This window comes from Mugil cephalus, chromosome 15, assembly GCF_022458985.1.
Source record: "Mugil cephalus isolate CIBA_MC_2020 chromosome 15, CIBA_Mcephalus_1.1, whole genome shotgun sequence".
Classification (NCBI taxonomy): domain Eukaryota; kingdom Metazoa; phylum Chordata; class Actinopteri; order Mugiliformes; family Mugilidae; genus Mugil; species Mugil cephalus.
In genome coordinates this window covers 16,121,786-16,136,610 of record NC_061784.1, presented here as the reverse complement: position 1 = coordinate 16,136,610, position 14,825 = coordinate 16,121,786, and the positions used below count along the sequence as shown (strand labels likewise).

The 14,825-nt window shown below is 41.9% G+C and overlaps 1 protein-coding gene across 3 annotated transcripts in view; it reads right to left on the bottom strand.

The window, feature by feature from the left end:
- Positions 1-2,664: 2,664 nt before the first annotated feature.
- The window catches only part of pof1b (POF1B actin binding protein), a 28,894-nt gene continuing 16,733 nt past the window's right edge, over positions 2,665-14,825 (bottom strand). Inside the window, exons 3-13 of one of the 3 annotated variants that reach the window (XM_047607290.1) lie at positions 12,464-12,711; positions 10,301-10,331; positions 10,069-10,149; positions 9,687-9,779; positions 8,028-8,141; positions 6,812-6,964; positions 6,585-6,707; positions 6,210-6,341; positions 4,976-5,046; positions 4,670-4,784; positions 2,665-3,188 (exon numbers count right to left, since the gene is read on the bottom strand). In XM_047607290.1, coding sequence (XP_047463246.1) covers positions 3,168-3,188; positions 4,670-4,784; positions 4,976-5,046; positions 6,210-6,341; positions 6,585-6,707; positions 6,812-6,964; positions 8,028-8,141; positions 9,687-9,779; positions 10,069-10,149; positions 10,301-10,331; positions 12,464-12,711 — 1,182 coding nt within the window. In that variant the 3' untranslated portion in view covers positions 2,665-3,167. Of the gene's footprint in view, positions 3,189-3,566; positions 4,785-4,975; positions 5,047-6,209; positions 6,342-6,584; positions 6,708-6,811; positions 6,965-8,027; positions 8,142-9,686; positions 9,780-10,068; positions 10,150-10,300; positions 10,332-12,463; positions 12,712-14,825 lie in introns of those variants that run through there. The other 2 variants (XM_047607291.1, XM_047607289.1) reach the window with 2 other exon arrangements.

The window sequence follows — 14,825 nt, the reverse complement described above, 5'->3', positions numbered from 1 at the left end:
TCAAATGAGATCATGTCTCTGTGGCTGTTCTTTAAGAGGAATAAATTCTTACAATTTTATTTCTTTTCTAGGATAACTCGACTTGCACTCTCACACTTTGGTCAAATCCTCAACAACTGTGATATCCATTACTAAAACGACAGAAATGGAAGAGAGTCAATTGTTCAGTGGTCAGTAATCTTTTTTTAGTGTGTTAGCGGTGACACTCGTGCAGTTTATAGGGGCAGAGAGTTAATCAGTACGTTTACATGCACATGAAAAAAAAGATTGCTTTAATCCCACTTTAACTGGACAATTTACGCACATTTAATACGTTACTCCGACTAAAAGAGTTCTCCTTATCCGATTAAGGCATCCAGATAATGCAATTGCAATTTTTGCCTCTACATTTACACGTGTCCCCTATATGCCACACGTGCAGGCTCTATGACAAGACGGCTAAATAAAGGGATATGCGCAAATCAGTATTATAATTCTCCACTGACATTTAAGAACACAACATCTGATGCTGCATTAGTTCCCATCGTCAGCTCATAATTTGCCAGTGTGCAATTAAAAAAAGAAGATTTGGGAAATACAAACGCGCTGTTAACGACAAAAACACGTTGCAGAATTAAGTAAATATCAGAATGAATAAAAAGGCTGTAGAAGATCAGTGTGAATTTTTGATTTCATCAGCAAATTCACTTTTGTACCTGAGGCAGGAACGAACACAGGTAGTTAGTGGTGGTGTCACACATACGCATGCAACATATTAGCCTTCAGTCTGAAGACTAAATCTGGCTTCAGTGCTGGTGTTTTTCTGTAAACCACTGATCAGCTGGTGAATCAGGCTGCTGTTCCCTTTGAGGCTGCCACCTAGCGGACACAAAGCCTTTGACATGCTCACTTATTCACTAAAGTAAGAAGCCGGAACAGAAACAACCAGGAGCAACACACAAAAATGGAGAGAACTAATGTACAGTTGACATAATATTGTGCTTTAAAAAAGGTTCTTCCACCATCATAAGCCCCCTTAAAATCATGCCCCACTTCCATAATACCCCTACCCTCATGCTCCCCCACCCTCCCACCCATCAGGATGCTTCACACCCGTGAGAGTCGGTACAAGCTCACTTTTCCTCTCACGGATGTGAAACATCACGTAGCCCCTGATCCAGATCCCGCTGTCATCTACAAACACATCGAATGTACATGTTGCACCCAGAACACAGTTGATAAACTTACCACTAAGAACAGAACAAAAAGGCAAACAACCCAACTGGAACATTCTTTTTCTTTTTTCTCCCTTATATATATATATATGTATAAATGTTCATCAAACCCAGGAGGGCTGCTCTGCAGTCACACTGGAGAAAACATTCACTGAGCATGCCCACCTTAAACAGCAATATTTATATGTACACAAATATTTACATGCAATCATAGTGACGCATCCACTTCCTCGTCCCCCTGGGCTAGCATGGCTGTGGTGGTGGCTTTGAGGAGGATCCCATGCTACATGCTACCAGTCTCGCTTTAACATGCACTAGTGACAACTGGAAGCTGAGGTGCTGCTGCCGCATCGGAATTACGGTTCCACTACAGGACGTAGTCATCCCTTCAGCAAATCAAACACAAATGAATGAAGGACAGGACGGCGTTTTTTTGCTTGAACTTCAGTTAACATGAAGTCATGGCCTTGTATAGATTCAATCCGAAATCAGATTTTCACTGATTTCAGTGAAGTTAAGCGGACGTTTCATATTCAGACATCAAATCAACCCATTGCGCGGTCTAATGCAGGGGTGTCAAACTCATTTTAGTCCACATACAGCCCAGATTGATCTCAAATGGGCCGGACCAGCGAGATAACAGCATAATAACCGATAAGTAACAACAACTCCAGACTTTTCCATTTGTTTTAGTGCAAAGAAGAACAAGTAAATTAGGAGAATGTTTATTTTTAATAAACTATCCTTAAAAAAAAAAAAAAAATCTTAAGAAAAATAAGTGCAATTTGGGCACATAGCTTGCTGCTGTTTAGTCCTGTCTCAGAGTTGTGTTTCTGTCCACTTCTCTTATTAAAACAGTGGACAAATTGGGGATAGCGGTTATTTAATTTATTTATTAGTTATGTAATTTTCGCAGGGCCAGATTAGCCACTCTGGTGGCCTACTTTTGGCCCACGAACCGTGTGTTTGACATCTTTTGATCTAGTGGGTGAGCCTCACTGAAGTATTTTAAGGGATCAACATTTTGATTTGAGGGATGACGACGTCCACTTGGAGCCAGACCCGCTGTTACTTATTAGCACACTTAGCAAGTAGGGATGGGACAAATGAGTCAATATATCACAATGCAAATCTCCTGTGATACACAAAGTTACATCTTATGAGTGTTTAGGTCTAAACCGGTGGTTTAGATGTTGCTGTTAAATCGCAGATTTCCATAAGGTTTAGTGAAATTGAAAATTCTCCTTCAGAGCCCTGCGCTGTGCTGTATCACAGATGACTGTATTGTAGTATACTGCAGAATCACTTAGTGATTCTTTAGTGAAATACATCATATTTCCCATCCCTACCGCGCCACTAAAGGGTATTACTCATTAAAATTGTATTAAAGTTGTCGTTTTTTTTCTTTAGTCCTCGTTTAGTTTAAAATATCGACACAAACGATGTTTTACTTGTTTAATGGACACGGACGCTTTATTGAGACATTCAAAATCCGAACTTACTTCAGCAGGAGGAAGTCAAAAAAAAAAAAAAGGCTGAAAAAAGACACACAATCCGAGTTCTGATTTTTAGACAGAAACTCCACCCAGTTCCCAGTTGTCGTGATTACTTCATAGCTACCAACCTGAGTCCATGACTGGCTGTGGCGCAGTCTGAACAAATTTGTTGCATGATGATTTGATTTTGTTTTTTTTTTTTCAAAAAAAAAAAAAATCTTAAAAGATAAAAGAAACACCCCAAACAAGCCCAATTTGCTCAAACCAAATATCCCAAATTTATGTCGGGGAAGGGGGTTGGGGGGACAGGGGGCTGGAAAAGGGGAAGATTTCAACCACCACCGAACCTGGGAGCCCTGAGGGGAGGGGGAGGAGCATGCGGGGGGGAGTGGGAGGGGGGCGACGTCTGGGTCTTCCTGTCGGTCAATCATTCCTGTCGGAGAGAAGCAGTGTGTCTTTAAGGGGTTGTAATGATTTCCTGTTCCGAAATAAACAAAACACAGGCACAGCTGTTATATTTGGTTGACGGTGAATTAGCCTGAAAAGGTAAAAATGAAGGTGTTTGGGTGTGAAACAGTGACACAACAACACACAGGTGTAGCCTGGATGGGAAACTGAGGTTGAACTCCAGTGAAAGATTTGTTGAGTGTCAAACACTTCTGTATTCGCCAATTTTTTGATTAAAAACTAGATGTTGGTACTATTTACCAGCCAAATTATGATGTTCTTATATAGACTTATATTCCCACAGTGAGTTATATAGGAATATATTGAGTTATAGATTCTGATATAACATTGCTATATTGAGTTGGAGGTTTTATACCTTCCTAAATATATTCCTATACTGAGTCATATATTATTATGTTGGTTAATACACCTTTAATATCACTTTTTTTTTGTGATGTATGATTTGCACACAAGACATGAATCCAACAATTAGTACAACATAAGTAAATTCAGTTTAAATCATTTGAAAAAAAAGGAAAAAAGAAACATAAACAAAAAAAAAATCAGATAGTTTGCTAATACACAGTCATCATGCAAAAAACATGCCATGTAAAAAACTGTTCATTTCCTTCTCATCAATTCTCTGCAGAGTTTTCAAGATGCACAACCATGATATATTCATACAAACTGTAAAACAAGATTAGAAATACCCCCAAAATAGAAAAAATAAATAAAAAAAATAGGGAAAAACCACATCATCTACCCTGTTAAGGTAAAGGCGACATGATGAACAGCAAATAAAACTGTCTGCAGCAGCAGCTTTGCTCCACAAGGTGGCACCAAATCAACACAAATAACACACAATTCAGTTAGTGCAGAGTTAATAAAAGTTTCTGTTCTTCAAAGCGATGTTCAGACATTCTTTCCTGCAAACACACTGGATTGCTCTTGTTATCGCTGTAACAGCATTTTTTTTATTTCCACTTGATTGGAACTAGCTGAATGATTCACAACTTCCCGGAGGAGAGCTCACCCCTCAAGGGTTACTGTAAACATTCCTCATTACAAATCAAATTCCCTTTTCAAAGAGAGGAAAAAAATAATAAAAAAAAAACAGCATTGAGATAAATTCCAGAAAATAAACACCCTTTAATTACTGCTTCGTACTTCTAGATCGTTAGAAAGGCTTGGCCCGCGCTGCGACCTCTGACCTCTGGGTCCCGCCTTCGCTACTTTACTGTGGAATGTAGTGCGACTGGCCGAAGCTAATCTGCTGAAATGGACGGCTGAGGTAGAATTTAGCATGGTGCCTCAATGCCCGTGAATTCTTCAGAACTAATCTGTCAACAGCTCTCAGAAACTTCACTTCTCATAGAGGTCGATTTCACCAAACATCTGTCATAAAGAAGGACTCCTGCACCCGTGCTCATATGTCGAGCATCAGTCGGTGGAGAGTGTAGTTTTATTTTCGATCTCTTTATAATCCCCTCATCTCCCCCCTCCGGTTTTTACCTGTTTGATCATCTCTCCGGTCCTCTCGATGACGATGGTCTTGGCTTCTTTGACGGGTGAGGTGACCTGGTAGTCATCGCTTAGCAGGCCAAGGATCGGATACTGGTTCCTGTATCTAAAAACCCACGTGAATATGACACAATGCGTTGGTTGAGAGCAGGTTGTGGCGTGGCAGACGTACACCAAGTCATTCTGTCTTTTAGCGACTCAAACTGATCGTAGTATTTCAGCACCAAAAACCAAATGTAGCTGTAAAGCTCTTTATCTTGTGTGTGTTACGCGCGATATCTTGTTGTGGCCTCGTACCTCTTGGTGATGATGGTTTTGGTGACGTTCTTGGAGCTGTCGTTCTTCTCCTGCATCAGCCTCCTGATCTCCTGAGGGCCACGAAATGACAAAAGTCGCATTTAAAACTTTACAACTTTGCATTCTTTTTCTTCCGACATAAGGGTTTTTTTTTGACGAAGGAGAAAAACTTCTTTGAATTAACTCCGTCTGTGTGTCAGCATGAGAGACTAGAGCACAGGCATGCGGTGCCAGCACCCTCAGGTGGCAAAAACATTCCTGAGCATAAATTAAGCGCTCCTCCAGTCAAGGCCGAGTGAACGCGCTAAAACATCAGAATGCAGTTCAACCTGATGGGTGAAAGCAAATGAGGCCAAATATGAAAAGGAGGCAGCGTTCGTATTTCAGTAATTGGCTTCATTGACACACACTTCATTCCAGGGAAGTCGTGCAGTTTGTTTCTGCATGACTGGACAAAAAACGGGAACGTCTTTGTCCTCACAGTGGAGCAGACGTATTCTGGTTCATTACACTTATTTTTACTGCAACTACAGAATGTATTCACATTGTTTTCAGGATTAAATGAAGCGCTCAGGTCAGCAGCTTAGCTGTACCAATGGTTAAGTAATGACAGAACAATCAGCCTGGCTCTATTTATTAGTATTACACTTCTTTTTAATCTTTGCACACGGGGGAAAATTTTTAGTTAAATACTCAGGCTGCTTTCTTTGCACTGAATGGGACTGCATACAATCCCATAAAACGAAACCCTTCAGAAGTTTTGCAAATTTTACGCAATTTACTACAAACCTATCCACATCTATTTCATATCGCAGTTAAAAATGTCCTGAAATGATTTTTGCCGTTCCAAGTTTCCACTGTTTTCCATACAATTCAATTAAATGTTATGAAGCTTGAAACTTTTAACCTGAATGACCCCCTGCAGAACTGTTGTGATTAAGGTCAGTTTCCCTCGAAACATTTTGGTTGTCGTGCACGTTTCTGTATCCGCTAATGTTGCATTTGCATGTGGGTTTTTTTTGCAGGGCTTTGGTAAAGGATTTTTTTGACTATTGTTTTGAATTTTAAAGCACCATTAGATGATGAACTCAGGCCACTCATCTCTGGTCTCCTAACTCAAAAAGAAAAAGTGACCTTAACAGATTTGGGCGGAACGTAAGTTTGTCTCACGTGAGCCTCAAGATCTGAAGAATCTGATTAAAAAAAAAAAAAAAAGTGTGTTGCTGCTGCAGACCTCCTCCTGTCGGCTGATGGTGGTCTGCCTCTGGTCCAACATGCTGAGCAGCTCTGAGATCTTCAGCTGGAGGCTCTTCTCTGAGGACGACTGGGTACTGCTGGTCTCCATCTCCAGTCTCGTTATCTGGGTCTGAAACAAAAAAAAAAAAAGTATGTAAATGACAGAATTTAGCATTTGTTCCTGAAGAGGTGTTTCTTTTGTTCATTGACTGGTGAGAGCTTATATGCATGTATGTAAACCCATCACAGAGCTTTGGTGGTAGATAACATCAAACTTATGGAAATTTAGGTAGTTTCCAGTCCAAAACCACAGCTGTCCAAAGCACATGTGTAACTTCCCGTTTGTTTCACATTCTATCTTTGTCATTCTCACCCTGAGCCTCTGTATCTCCACGTCTTTTTCTTCCCTTATTGATCGGAGCTGGTCGTTGTACTGGCGCGACAGGTCCTCTGTTCTGATGCGCATGGTGCTGGTGCTGCTGTCTTGACCCACCAGCTAATGGACAGAACAGAGAGAGACAAAGCCAAAGAGACAGAGGGATTCAGTGAAGCGGTCACTCCTGCTCTGCTTGACCGTTGCCAACTTGAGAGAACACGGACCTTCTGTCGGAGCATCTCGTTCTCCTTCTCCAGCGCTCTCAGCCTCCCCTCCAACTCTTTGAACTTGAACTCGCGGCTCGAGTCGCTGCTCCTGGTGCTCATCAGCTGGTTCTCCAGGGAGCGCTGGGCCGTGGTGGTTTCCTTCAGAGACAGCTGCAGAGAGGCACGAAAAACAAGAGTCAGAAAGGTCCGGCGCGACCTGCTGCCCCCTTTTCACCGACGGGTTGCTACATTCATGGCGGCCGCGAGGTTCACTTTTAATTTTATGAGAGGTTTCTGATTGGAATAGAATAGAAAATTATTGTCATTGCTCTAGAAACATGGAAAACAGTTGGGCAACTCAAATAACACGGCAGCATCATTCATTCATTCATAAATAAATAAAAATCTTAATAAAAAGAGATTAAAAGACATTTCAAGTTCAGTGCGATTCAGTTCAGCTTTGGATATCAGCGCCGATGGCAGTTACAGCTCATGGGTAGAAGCTGTTTCTCAATCTTTTTGTTTTGGTATTTATTAACCTCCCTCACATTTCTCCTCCCAGAGGGCAGCGGGGAGAACAGAGAATGTGCAGGGTGTGATCTCTGGAAATAACGCTGGCTTTTTTCCCCCATTCGGCCTGTGTAAATGTCTGTGAGTGAGGGCGATGGTGGTTTAATCGCTCAATTTTATCAACTGGGACCGAACATTTATCTCAACGTGCAGAGAGATTAGATAAAATGTGTATCTTGTGCAATCTTTTGCAAACCTATTTACATGTCTTCATTCTCTCACATGCAACGTATATCTGTACAATTTCCATTGTATTTCATCTTATCTCCTTAATCGGTTACCGCCTTTTGCCTTTGAACGTCAGTGTTTATTGCAAAATGCACAAGCATAATTACCAACTCTTGTCTTGTTATTATGTTTCAGCAAACATAAACTGGTACTCCCGAAGCTTCTGCACTAGGCAGCACCAAAAGTCAGCAGATTGCACGCAGAATGATAACAATAATGTATATTTAATATGGAGCACATAAAAGGTAGGAGGTCTCTACTTAATCTCTCCATTGAAGACCCCTGGCTTATGTTATAACTGCCAGAAAGTATGAAAATAAGTGATAAATGCATAAACAGTGTTTTCTTTCATTAGTAGAAGCACCATACATGTACATTTCTATAAAAGAATACATTTTTTTAGGGGAGTAAATGCAAACACAAACAGAGCACCTACCTGGAGCTGTCTGTTGTTTTCGCGGACGGCCTCCAGGAGGGAGTCATACTGCCGGGCCTGGTCCGCTTTGAAATTCAGATCTCTCTCCAGAGACTCCTTCTCACTCTCCAGACGCTGTGAGCACACACATCCAGACATCAACAGCTAAGTCATTTAACGTACTTTGCTAATATACAGGCCCCCCACCCCTCGCACGTTTAACAATCACTTTGCTCCACTTTAGCGCTTTCACATTTTAATCTGTTCAGGAATTTAAGCGCACATTAAAAATGACTCACAGCGTGTGAGCAATCAAATAATAAGCTGTCATTATCTGGCTTTAAACCTGTGCATGCCTGCTTAGCTGATTTGCATATCCATGACAAATCTCATACGATATATCTTTGGGTACATACTGTTCTAACCTGACATGGCCTGCAGTAAAGACCTGGCTTTCATTTTCTTACGCAGCCGCTGTGACGCACTGAGATGTCAAACCTCCATGTAGTTGTGGCAGGTTTAATTTGGGTGTTTTATTAATAAAAACAACAACAACAACAACAACAAAAACTGTAGAAATGATGAGCCATGTGACTATCCACGAATTTGAAATGTGCATTTGTGGAAAACCACAAATCTTTAGGAGAAGAACCTCAGTGTTAAATACACTGCCTGACCAAAAAAGGGCCGGCTTTAGCTTTAAATACAGCAACATTTGCTGTGGCTTTGTTTTATTAAGAAGCTTCTGCAATCTCACAGTTTATTTCCATCCAGTGTTGCATTCATTTTTCACCAATACCTTGGATTGATGATGGGAGAGTCTGACCACTGCACAAAGCCTTCTCCAGCACATCCCAAAGAGTGCCCGTGCAACTAGGGTCATTCGGTATATTCAGGTAGTCAGCTGACCTCGTTCTATGGACATAATGTTGCTGAACCTAGACCTGAGCACTGCCCCCACAAGCTTGTACAGTAGACACTAGGCGTGATGGGTGCATCACTTCATCTGCCTCTCTTCTTACCCTGATGTTACCTTAGAGGTTTTCTCTGCTTGGTGCATGCCAATGATTTGTCTCTTCGAGATGTGTCTAAAGACGAGACGAGGAGCTGCTCATGGCATAAGTTGTGGTTAAATAACTTGTTGCCAGCTGAAAGATAAATCGCCCATGCAGTAATTATCCAACTGTAGGGTATTTTCTTAGTTAAATCCAGCGGGCAACTTTTTTATTTATTTATTTTTTTGGTCGGGCAGTATATTAAGACAAACTAATAGTTCATGCCACCCTGCGTCAACATGAATATGTTACATAATCTGAAATAAAGCCTTCCCTCATTTGATACTTTAAGTATGTTTTGCTGAAAACAACAATTAACAGCGATGAAGCTGTTTGTTGAAAATGCCCTCCTTGCTCTCACTCTGATGGGAGGTATTTATCTGTTTAAGTTGAGACATGCTCCATAAAGTAACCTGTATCTCTGTGGTTATGAATTCCAGCGAAGTTTGTTTGTCACATATTGAACTGTTATCTCGACGGGATGATAAAGGGCTGTGTTTAATTATTTGGTTGCGCTCTGACCACAGAGTCAAACTGGAAGCTCCAGTTTCTTCAAAAGCGGCAACTACGGATGAACTGCTCCCTAATAGATCCCCAGTTAACCTTCAGAAGGCTCTGCTCTCACCCTCAGGTCCTCAGACATGTGGAGGAGCTCTTCTCTCAGGCTGCTGAAGGTGGACAGCAGCAGACGCATGCTCTTGTCTGCGGTGAGACGAGTCTGAAATGAAAAGACGGAGAAGGATTCACCGCGGGGGCAGCAGACAGACAGACAGATCTCTGACACTTACAATTTCTGACTTTCTTGTTCCTTTTTTCTTTTAAATTTGATTTTAAGATGACCCTCCAAATTATGATATCAGTCTTTAGTGAAGCGGTAGTGACCTGACAGAGGAGGCTTTTAGGATTCCTTCTAATGTGAAAACAGTTGAAGCTATAGGGTTAATATACAATGCGTCATAACTACATTAAAACAAATTTAATGACTGGCATGATGGTTTAATCCTCACCTGCAGCAGGTAGCGCATTTGTTGCTTGGTCAGTTCACTGGCTCCTTTGGGAAGCAGAGATTCCACCTCGTCTTTGTCCGTCTGAACGCACGCAGAAAAGAAAGCGATGGGGGTTAAACTTTTTGTACTTCTTGAGAAAAGCTGCCCCATACACACAGACGAGTAACGCCTGTGTTCAGTGTTCAGTGATTGACTCTGGCCACACATCTCCATCTAGCTGTGTGTTTCTCACCTTGTACTCGCAGGAATCCAGCTGGTACTTCCTGTAACACACAGAGGGGAAACGCAAACAATCAGGGCGGCTGTGTGTGTGTGTGCATCTGTAGGATAACTTAATAATGTTTCCACACAGTGATTCACAAGGTTGAAGTAAACAGAGTCTCACTGAGATGAGACAGGAGCCCCATTGTGACCTTTCTTTAACATCTCAACTGGGCAATCCAATCACAACTGGCCAGCTTTACGTGTCTGCAGGTCAAAGCTGGATTTAAATTATGTCAACACATGTGCCCCCAGACAACACTGTTTTACTCTGTATGCAAATAAACACAGACATCATTTGGGGCGCAGTGTCTACTGTTAGATCAGAACCATGAACAGCTGTTTGGAGCGTGGACGTCATGACATGAGGACTTGGGTAGATGATACATATTTTGGAACAAGCTTTGCTGAGACTATTTTCTTTTGCGTATTAATAAAAAAAAAAATACAGCAAAATGAGGACATACTACAGTGTGTCCCTGATATATATACCCTCATATAAAGGATATAAGGAACCAGAAGAAGAACATCCCTCAGGAACGAGGGAAAAAAGAAAATAGAAAAAAAGAAAGTAGCAGGTGAAGATAAATAAATACTTAAATAGAAAGTAAAATAGAAATAAATACATAAAATAAATTAAAAGCTATAATATAAAGGCAGGTGAAAGAGAAATATCATTATGGATATCAGTGGGCAGGGTTCTAACATGACATTGAGGGCTTTTAATGATTTTGTTTTACCTTTTTACCAATTTTAAAAATCGGATTGATTTGATTAGATCAGGCAGTGAAGCAGCATGTAAACAGTGGGGCTCGCTGATGCATTACAACAACACACTGTACATCCTGTTTCCTTGTTAGTACCATCCTGGTAGGATCAGCTGATTAACCGTGACGCTTTGAACTTACTCCTGCAGCATGAGTGCATCCATCTGCGCTGACAGTGATTGAGGGACTCCCAGGTCATAGGTGGCTCACGGAGAGGCGAAAAGTCTGAGAACGAGGTTATTGCTGCTCTCTAACGGGAAACTGTCACCACGTGTATCAGTTGGCTGTTAAAATGATGCAAAAGTTACCTCTCACTCTGATTGGTTGCCTTGGATCACCTGACCGTCTGAGGCTCATGGGTTTCCTGTCAATACCTGCCTCATGGAGGCATTCAGGTGATGTAGTCCTCCACATGTCAGTGAAACTGTACAAACTACTCACAATACTGTATTCCCATTACTGAGATTCAGATATATTATATTCAAGCCGTCCCGTCAAACTTTTCCACCAGGAGCAGACTCAGGATTAAGGGAGAATCTCTCAGACAAGAATGATTCAACCATAATGGAGTGGAGCTCTATGAAGGCACCTCCTGAACAAATTACGATTTGAAAGAAAAACAAACCGAAACTAGCCTTTGACCTGTCTGAGCTTGCGGCTCTTGACACTAATCCGAGCCGCCAAACCCACTGTCTGTCTCCATGACAACTGCTGATTCAGATCTACTACTAGTGCTGATGCCGGGGCGATAAAACCAGAATGTTTATGATACCACCGTTTGTTATTTGTCTGCAGCCAATTTCATCCAATAAGAGCATTTTTTACAGCAGCTATAAAAATGAAAAACACCTTGTGATTTAGAGTCGGTCTAAGCAGACATAACATTATGACCAACTTCCTTCCTTCCTAATATTGTGTGGTTCTCCCTTGTGACTCAGCAGAGAATGGACACGAGCCTTCTGAGGTTGCCCTGTGGTGTTTTTTTGAGTTGTTCCTAAAGCGTATTTGTGTGTTAGGCTGCATCCTGCTGGGGATGAGTGTCATCTATGTGCTGTGGGGTGGGGGTGCCCGGTCTGGTGTAGGCGTGTGGTACATGACTAAGTAACATCCACACGAATGAATGCCAAAAAGTTTCCCATCAGAACACTGACTTGCAACAAGATGGTCAACGCTATTTACTTCTCCTGTCACTGGTTTTAATGTTGTGGCTGATCAACATGTATGTGTTCATGCATCCGGTCCAAACATGGAAATGTTAGAGTGACGCATTCATGCACAGGTAAATATTTTAAAATGTTTTTCTCAGTTTAGTTTATGGTGGAGTTAGTTCATTCCTGGCCGTCCACTGCTGAATGCGATGTACTTACTGTCCACGGATCTTGGACACATTGTCGGTAATGTAGGAGTGGATATCGCGGTTCTTCCTGTAGACGTCGGCCAGCAGCTCGCCAAAGTAGCGTGTGTCCAGCTTTGTGGGCTCCGGTATCTCCCTCAGTTGGGTCTGCACCTCCCGTCTGGAGATCCTCTCTATGGCCGGCAGTGGCTTCTGCTGTATGACGTTGACAATCTCCACCTCTTCCACCTCCACCGTTTGCTCCTCTTCTTCCACTTCCTCCTGGAAAAAAAACAACAGATTTCTAACCACTGTGTGTGACTTTTCTATTTGTTTTCTGTTCCTTCAAGCTAAAAATTCTGGTGCCACTCCGTCTAAAAACCATCAAAGGAAGTTATTGTTAAGTTAAGAATTTCAAGCCGACGTACCAATTAAATTAGATTGTTATTGTTGTTTTTTTATTCAGCTTCTTCTTCTGCCCATCACCACAGAAGGCCCACCCCATCCATTTTATTGCCCGCACAGATTTTTACAGGACCATAATCAGCTCCCAACAACAACAAGAGAAAAGAATGTGTGGGTGGTGAAAGTTCATCTGGTTTCCAGGCTAGCCCTGTGTCAAAAATTACTGAGAGCCAGGAAAAAAACACTTCTGAACAACGACATGCATGAATAAATCATATGCTTGTATCGTTGTGTGAACAACCAAAGGACAGGAAGTCACGAAAACTCCCAAAAACCCATATGGATAGCTGAACATGCCAAAACGTGGCCCTTGATCTGCTGCCTGCTGTAAGAGTCAGACGCCGTTCGGGTGAAGATTTAGGAGCTGTCAGCGGGGATTTGCTCCCATTCATACAGAAGACACTCCTGTTGGTGTGTGACTAAAACCCAGAGTCTGGGTTTCAGTCTGAATTCCAGCTCAGCCCTAAAATCATTGGATGGGGTTAAAGATCAAAGCTGTGCACAGGCCACTAAAATGACTTCTTTATGGATTTAACTTAGTGCATGGAAGTACTTGGGCATTACCCATACAGTTAAAGCACTGCCTGGTTAGGAAACTGTTGCATAGCAGCGAGTGAATCCCACACTGTCCGTGGTGCACTTTACAAACTGCACCTACACAAACACACCCATCGCCTCCTGTTAGCAACATGCAGCAACAGAGTCCAGTCGAGCAGCAGTTGCATAACTGGTTATCTAACGCTGAGCTGACGGCTGTGTGTGCTCTTCCCACAGAGAACACCTTCGCTCTCTGCAAACACCTGCCCGTCACCCTCCGTGTTTGCTCACACACGAGCGAGTGTAAGGCCTTCCTCCGCTCCGACCTCTTGCACGTCTATTTTTAGGTGCCGCAACGCACTTTCAGACAGAACTCGTGGTAAAAGAGCAGTTTGCAGATAAGGTCTTCTGAGTTACACCCGCCCAAACTTCAATAAACCCCCGAAGCAACAGCGCATTCTCCGCGCTTTCCGGTCCCGAGTCCCCGACTGTGATTACAGTTTGCTCCTTCAATTCTGGCTTAATAAGTACTCAGATTCACACAATGGGCTGTTGTTATTGCAGATACAATACAAAGACATAGTATAATATCATGAGGGCTGGGTGGACTGGTTTTGGTAAAGTGATTTTATCTTAGCTATAAGCTGCTGTTACATTACATGTTACATAACTGGAGATGCTGATATTTCTGCAAAAATGGTACATTCATTTTCTTTGCAAGAAATCCCCAGGCGTTAATTTCCCAACGTGTCCGTTACTGCAGTATTTAAGTCTGTACACATCATGTGCACTCCACAGTAAGTCATAGCTGCTACGCCCGGCGGTGTTGACAGCCAATGAGATATTTCATTTTAGCCAACGCACACTATGTCCATAGCTGAGTAACCTTCAGCAAGCACCTAAGTCCCAAAACCACTCCCTGGGCGGCACACGTGTAATCAAATGGATGGTTTCGATGCAGGGAAAGAAATTCGTCATTAGTGATACACAAAAGAAATGTGAAAAAAAAAAAAGGAATTTTATTCTCCTCTCCCCTTTCAAAATAAGAGCTTACAAAAAAGTTAAAAGAAAAAAATTACGTTATTATATGTGGCAGGGAAACAGAAAAACTTACAACCTCACAACTTAACTCAACTATTGCTTACACTACTTAAACTTTCTGAACAGAATTAACAAATAATGCGCAGTCATACGTAGTTTTCATTTTTTAAAGTGCATTCTGCCAGTAAAACATTTACTGAATATATATATATACATAGATGCTGGTAACCGTTTGTGCAAAGAGTTTTGTTTTGCATCACTACACTGTAATTAGAGATTATGGGAAAAAAACTGCCTTCAAAATAAGTTTCTGAATGCAGCTGGTTCAGATATCAGGTAGCCTTCTATATTCA